Source organism: Procambarus clarkii, chromosome 62, assembly GCF_040958095.1.
Source record: "Procambarus clarkii isolate CNS0578487 chromosome 62, FALCON_Pclarkii_2.0, whole genome shotgun sequence".
Lineage (NCBI taxonomy): Eukaryota > Metazoa > Arthropoda > Malacostraca > Decapoda > Cambaridae > Procambarus > Procambarus clarkii.
The window spans coordinates 9235395-9242993 of NC_091211.1; the positions used below are offsets into that span (position 1 = coordinate 9235395).

General features: G+C 38.7%; 1 protein-coding gene across 1 annotated transcript; it reads right to left on the reverse strand.

Moving 5' to 3' along the window:
• Positions 1-308: 308 nt before the first annotated feature.
• LOC138354309 (uncharacterized) lies at positions 309-947 on the reverse strand. The gene has a single exon (XM_069308459.1). The coding sequence runs from the start codon at positions 945-947 to the stop codon at positions 309-311; it is 639 nt and encodes a 212-aa protein (XP_069164560.1).
• Positions 948-7599: the final 6652 nt, after the last annotated feature.

Sequence of the window (7599 nt, forward strand, 5' to 3'; positions counted from 1 at the left end):
ATGTTGCCAGTTGCCATTATATGTTATGAAATAAATCCAGCATTTGACGGCGGTCAAGTGCAATAATATAATAGGAAATACGTAGAGAAATAATCACACACACACACAACAATTGGTTTATTTTGAGTTTTGAGTTTTAAGGTGTTTTGTTATGCAAGACACATAACTTGTCCAGTATTTCACTGGGCAACTTACGTCTTACAATAACTTCGGTCAACCACACAGCCTCCTTTAGGTTAACCTTAAGGCTAAGTGCTTTAAGTAAGGAGTCAGGCTCTAATGTAAAAGTGTGGAGTGAGTAAGAAGAACTATCTGTGAATGCCAAATCCACCAGTTTTTGGACTAAGATTGTAACAGCTCAATGTGTTAGCAAAATTACTCTTAAGGAACTGAACTGCGAGATCATAGCAATCACTGGTTAATGTTAAAGTGGAGATTGCCTTTAAAGCTTCTCCCTTCAGTTGATCCTGTATGTATATAAATTTGGTAGTTTTAGGAATGGAGGGTTTAGAAGCTACCGAGGAAAATTTATTCCAGAAGTCATCCCAACATTCATCCTCAGTTCCAGAGAATGTGGGTAAACTAATTAAAGGCAGTTTAACTTCTGGTTGAGCAATGTTAGAAGAGGCAGTGGTTAATTTATTCAGGGCAAATAATTTGATAAAGGGTTGCAGCCTAACATATATGTCATCTCCGTACTGAGCTAGATTGATAATATCATCATCTAATTCTGCCTCTGTTGCTTGAGTTTTGGCAAGTTCGGTCAAATACCTGTTTATTTGACCTCTGATTTGTTTAAACTTACTTGTTATTGCTTGAAAATAACTTTCCAGTTCAAAGTAGTTAACTGTAGGTTGTTCAGACAGATCATAACATATGTTGATCTGTCTGGTCAGGTGATCTTTAAGATCGGTGAAGGTCCTTTTCATTTTCCCTGCTGTATCCATGTTGGTTGCAGGTTTAAGCCATGTAGGGCTTATATGGCTATTACTGATATAACTAGGGATACTTTTTCATATTGTTGGAACAAGTACTGTTGGTGAAAGCCTAGTACTTAATTTACCTTTACTAAGCTATTTTATCTTACCTCACTTGGAGGTTGGAACATATATTAAATATTGAATATATACAAGATTTGAGTGGTACTTAGTAACATTACATGATGTACCTTGGGGTAGTCCTTCATTTTCGCCTTCGGTTAGAGTTGTGATACCTCGTAACACTCAAAGATGAAACAGTAGAAATATACGATTAAGGGTAAATATATGTTAAACGCAATTCGTGTAATAATTCCCACCCTATTTTGGGTCTGTGCAGTTGATTAAATGTTGGCTAGGCTGTACAGTGCTCGCTAAATGTGCATCCTACCCTTGTTGGGTTAGGACAAAGAAATAGATTAGGCTAGGTTGAGCATTTTTCAGTTCAGCTTTAGCCTAAAATTGTCCTACCCACATCTAAGGGTTGGCAAGAAAATTATATAATAATGTGCAGAAATTGAATAGAGCTAATTTTTGTTTGGTTTGGTTTTAAATGGGATATATAAACAATTTATAATTGGGAAATATGTACACAATTATGTTTGGCCTTCTTGCAACTACCTCTTATGATATTTTATAGTATTGACTAGTTTGTTGGCCACATATGCTCTTGATTCACTAGTGAGGTGGACTCCATCTGGAGAAATATTGTCATGGAATAATCTAGCTGTGAAATGGATATAAATGGCTCCCAACCATAACCTCCTCCTAATACAATTATTAATGTAATTAGCTGTGGTCTCATAAAACTCTAAACCAACACCCCAACGATTATTTCTTATTGGTTGGCAAGATTCAATTAGAGTAAACACTACAGCTGAGTTATTCTCCTTGAAGGAATTAATTATACTCCTAAGGCAGTTAATAGTCTCAGCTGGGTTGCGAGATGGGTGTATGTCATGGCCCCCTAGATAAATAATAGTTAAATGATTTGGCCACTCAAAAGCTGATGTTAATACTGGGTTATCATAGAAATTATGAGACTTAGCTCATGGTGACCTGATTAATTGTATCTCTATTTCAAGTATGTTGAATAATTCTATGGGTAATTGGCTGTGGCCAACTATTGCAACTTTAAACATTAGGCTTTATTACCTGGTAGCTGTGGAGACTCGCTTAAATTATTAATGGAGGTTGGTCAAGTAAGGCCAGGAATTATGGCTGGTAACTTGCTGCCATAGTTTATAATTTAATTTAAGAGTAGCCTCATTTCTGGCTATTCTTGTTAATAAAGACTTGATTTTATTAAAATATATTTAGTGCGCTGGTTTTTTATGGATAGTCTAATTTTCACTATCCGGTCAGTAAAGGACCATAAAATGTGTGGGGAATTTCCCAGCAAGTACATTAGTTAGTTTAACTGATTATATTAAAATGGACTGTATTAAAATAAGTGGACTGTATTATTTCATTTTAGCTTCTGCTTGGTGTTACTTTGAATACGTATCCTGGGGGGGGGGGTTATTCAATGGTAATTATAATCAATAATTGTAATTAATGAGCAAATCTTATAGAGTTAGTTGATAACTACTGAAACTATTGTAAGCCTTAGCTGATTAGGTTTCAACATGAATCACCAGGAGAACATCAAGAGGGGTCAGGCAAGGCAGGCGTTTCATGGCCGGTCACTCGAATCACGTGTTGCCACAAAAGGTAACCCCAGACTTTCAGCTGATCACCTCCCTCTGCCGAAAGTTTACAACGTAAACATTGTAAAGCAAATATCCTCACAGCTAATCTCAAATCAGTAGCAATAATTACCTAACTATACAAGTGCTCACCATGGAGATTTTAATTTCCATGTGATTTAACTGATCAGCCACTCAAATACAGCTATCAATATCAATAACTGGCCATCTATGAATAACTGAGTATATATAACTGACCGGATACTGTGTGCTCTGTAGTCTGAAGGTTGCATTAGCGTTGGAACGTTGTAGGACCACGGGTGACATTGATATCCGTTGCTACTAATTTGCTTCCTTCATGATCGAGACTTGATCTTATCAGATCTTTTGCACAAGTTATCGAGGTGTGTGTCTCAATAATAGTGACGCTACTAACGTATTAGTCAGAAGAATCTTAAGATTCTTATAAGAATCTGAAGAAATATTTCATGAGCCCTGTGCTGCATGCCTATTATTCCCCTAACAACCCTGTGGTACGTTGACAAAAAATATAATTATATTAATTCCTCTAATAGTTAAAAATGTGTTCCCTGGCCACAGAAAAAAATATGACCTAGTTTGGCCGTGATGGAGCGAGGGACTCTTGGTAATTTATGGGTGTTTACACATCAATCGCTCACAGTGGTCAGCTCCCCAACCCGTCCCCCTGAATAGTACATCTCATTTTAACTAATAATTTCCCTAACCTAAAAACTGCTGTATTAAAAATGGCAGCGGCTCACGAAATTTGCGTGATGTCCAGTTTTCTGTTTCTGGGTTCTCAGATAGGTTAGGTTTGGGTAATTTACTACATTAATTTAGTGACGTTGGAAACGTTCCTGAGAACGAGCTCCTGCTACTGGAGCAGCAGCCCATTCTCAGGAGTTGCAGAGAAGACATTTTTACTGATTTACTCCAATGTCTCTGAATGATTTTTTCTCTAGTTTAAGTATTATTATTCAAGTGTGTAATTTGATAAATTTATATAATATGTGGAACATTGTCATATGTAAAAATATGGTGTGCATATTAATGACGCGATTATTATTATTTAAAGAAAAAGAAAACCCTGCTTTTGCTGTTAATACACTGCATACATACTAGTTATGTAGATAACTATCTACATTTTTGTGCACCATAATAAACCACTAAGCTGGTGTGATGGGTCCAAACACAGCATAGCGTCAACATGCTATTCGCTGAAGTGACATCATTGTTCACTAATGTTTGAACATTGTAGACAGTTTTTATCACAGGATCTTCAGTTATATTATCATCGCAAAATAATAGATAACTTATATATATTAATCTTTTTTAAGGGATGCTGTTAGCTCATGCTGCATGTGCCACCTTGGTTGATCACTCAATACTGAAGCCTTGAAATCCTTGGAACGGTGTCCATGTTTTTGTTTTCAAATCAACGTCTGTTTTAGAGGTCTGAGGAAGCCGATGTGAGCCCCTGTACCCGCGGGAATTTTATTTCTTTCTCAGTACTCTGAATCATACTTGTATGACTCACTCAGTGAAAGTGTTAGACTGCATATTAATCTTCGTTGGTCATACTGGAATAATGATTGGAATGTAGTTTTATAGTTTAACATTACTATTTCTTCTTTGAGTTAGAAAGATAGTTCACTTAGAGAAGCAGAATTTTAACGAACAAAAACTGCAAAGTTCATGAATAATTATATATCACTATTTGCAGTCATTTTAAAAATTCAAGTCAGTTGTGTTATATAATTATAAAGAGAAAGTTTGTCAGCTCATCACAAGCAAGGAGTAGCTTACCTGGGTGAATATGCAGGAGGTGTTGACTGGTTGGTGGCTGACGGCTGACTGTACTCGGCCAGAATCAGAATCAGAATAATACAGGAGAAGATGCCCATAGGGGCGAGCTTGGAAGTGGGGACAGAAGAAGATAAGGGGGGGTGAGAGGAAGAAGATTTGTAAGAGAAAAAGTGCCAGGGCTAAACCCAGCTGCGTGTCGTTAGGTTGCGGCTTTCGAGGCAGGGACTCAGTCGGGTGTTTTCAGTGACAACATCGGGACATCACAAACTCACAACATCACAGTGATTGGCTCAAGAGCGTCAGGGCTGAACTTTTTTACGGATTGTTTGTGCTGGTTGTTGAGAGCTGAATATGTAATGATGGTGGATGCTGGGTGTTGAGAGCTAAAGTTTAACGAAATACAGAGTTAGGAAGAGGATCATGGATGGTAGAGAAGAGGTCATGATTGTTTCGTGGTAGTCTGAGAGTGTGTAGGAGAAAATCAATGTGTTGTTCATGATGAGTGAGTAGTCTATCGATTTGTTTGTCTGATAGAGTTTTCCAGTAGGTATTTAGGGCAGGAATGTTAGTACTTTCATGGAGACTTTGACTGGTATTTAACTCTTGCCATCGGGTGTTGAGTACCCATCTTAGTGCTCTGTTCTGTATTCTTTGAAGTTTTATTTTGTTAGTGCGTGCAGATAGAGAAAGAGCTAGTGGAGCGTATGTTAGGAGAGGTCTAATAAGTGCTTTGTAAAGGTGCATTTTTGTGTCAGGTTTTGCAAATCTAAGTCTGTATAGTTTCTTCATGGCTTGAAGAGCTATTGCATGTTTCTGTGTTATGTGTGTGTGAAAGAGTAGTTGTCGATCAAATGTGAGTCCCAGGACTGTGGAGGAGGGAGATACAGAGATATAAGTAGGATTTTTAGTGTATGAATAGAGTTTGAGAGGAATTGGGCGAATAGTTCTTTTACAGAAAAAGTTGGTGATTTTAGATTTGCTGGAGTTGGTTTTTATACGCCATTTGTACTCCCACTCAGTGACAACATCAAGTTCTGTTTGTGCTCTGTTTGTTAGTGTATCAATGGTGTTGCTGGTGACAAGGTGAGAGACATCATCAGCATAACATATGGTTAATGAAGTGTGATGAACAGGGTCAGGAATGTCGTTTATGTATAGGATGTAGAGTGTTGGGGCAAGAACAGAACCTTGGGGAACACCGGCGTGTAAGTTGAAGTAGTCAGAGTGTTGTTGGAGGAACTTAATTCTCATTGTCCTATTGTCTAAGTAGTTCGAAAGAAGTTTGGTGGTGATAAGAGGAAGATTAAAGTTGTTGCATAGTTTGAATTTTAAGCCGTCATGCCAAACAGTGTCAAAGGCCCTCTCAACGTCCTTAGTGATGAGTGCAGTCTTAATTAAGTCTTTGGTGCTGATTGATACTGAGGTAGTTAGTCATGATGTTTAAGGCGTCGTGAGTGGACCGGTGAGGCCGAAATCCAAACTGTTTGTTAGTGAGTAAGTCATTGTGTTCAAGGTGGGTTCTAAGTCTCTGGTTGATCAGCCTTTCAAAGACTTTGCCAAGTGTCTCTAGAAGGCTGATGGGTCTATAGTTCTTTGGGTCAGTGTGGGGTTTCCCAGGTTTTGGAATAAGAACGGCTGTGGCAGACTTAAAGTTGAGTGGAAAGTATCCAGAGGCAAGGGAGGGCGTTGAATAGGTTAGTGATAGCAGTAATGATAGAAGCAGGGAGTTGTCTAAGAAGGATATGTCCAATGCCAGAACGCACCAGGGGCTCTACGACGAGTGCCCATGAGAGCTGTCTTGACATCAGCTAGAGTTAGGGGAGTCTGTAGTTCAGTGTTTGAATTGAGATTTTCAAGGTGAATGAGGTCGTCTGGTGTAGTTGCTTGTCTATTTTGGTGTATCCAGTCTTCGACTATTTCAATGTTGGGGCGTGCAAATGGTTCAGGAGGATGTGGGTGAAAGATTTGTTCCCAGTGGTGTTTAAAAATGTTGAGAACTGCTTCAGGATCAGTGATTTTGTTGTTATTATGTAGAAGGTATTTAAACGGTGTGTGAGTTGATCCTTGTAATCGTTTGATTCGTTTCCAGAATTCTTGAGGTGTCAGTTTTCTGTATTGTTCTGCTTGTTCTATAAGGTGTTTCCAATGTTTTGTGTGGTCTTCATCTAGGCTGTTAAGGATATGGTTTTTTAATGCTGTTAGGTCCCATAGTATTTGTCCATGACGATGTATGTTTTGTAAGAATCTAGTGTGATAGCAAGCTAAGAGGCGTTTGGAGCGAATGGAGGGGGTGAAAGTGAAATGTGGTTTGTGTGCTGTTTTAGGAATGGAGATGTTTGCTGCATGAATGATGGTGTCTTGTATGTTGCGTGCTTGTGTGTCGATGTCAGTGTGATGTTTGTCATTGTATTCATAAGTGAGATCAGTGTCATCAATGTGTTGTTTGAACATGTCCCAGTTTGCCCTATGGTATGAGAATTGAGGAGTGCTGGGGATGAGAATAGGATTTGTGAAGACTGAGAATTAAGGGAATATGATCAGAGCCCGTAATGGGCCCTGGTGAAATGAAGTGTTGCAAGTTGCTGCCGTGTCTGTTGGTGAATATGAGATCAGGCCGGCCAGAACCTGTTTGTGTGAAACAAGTGGGGAAATCAGGGCCAAGAAAGAATAGATATTTTTGGGTGTATATTTGGTGAAGCTGTCTGCCATGCTGATTTGTGGTATTGTGGTGGAATGTAGGGTGTTGTGCATTGAGGTCTGCAAGCAGAAAAACAGGCAAGTGAGAGTTGTTGAAGAGAGTTATGAAATCTTGCATGGGAATGTCGGTGTTAGGACGGGTGTAGGTTGTGCAGATGATGAGAGACCCCATTTGTGTATGAACTTTAATGGCTAGGAAATGTTTGTGAAGCCAATGAGTGTGTAAGAGTTCGTGTTTGTATGAAGAACGGATGAGTATTGCAACTCCTTCATGTGCTTCATCTGGTGACTGGTAAGAGGAGTAGCCATAATGTTTGATTTTATATGAGTTCGTAATGTATGTGCTATTTAATAATAGCACATCAGGTCTCTCGATCTCAATAAAATCTGACACCATGTGTCTAATGTTG

Bases quoted from the DNA above. Each gene is read 5' to 3' on its own strand.
- LOC138354309 (XM_069308459.1), bottom strand. From the start codon at position 947: ATGGATACAGCAGGGAAAATGAAAAGGACCTTCACCGATCTTAAAGAT.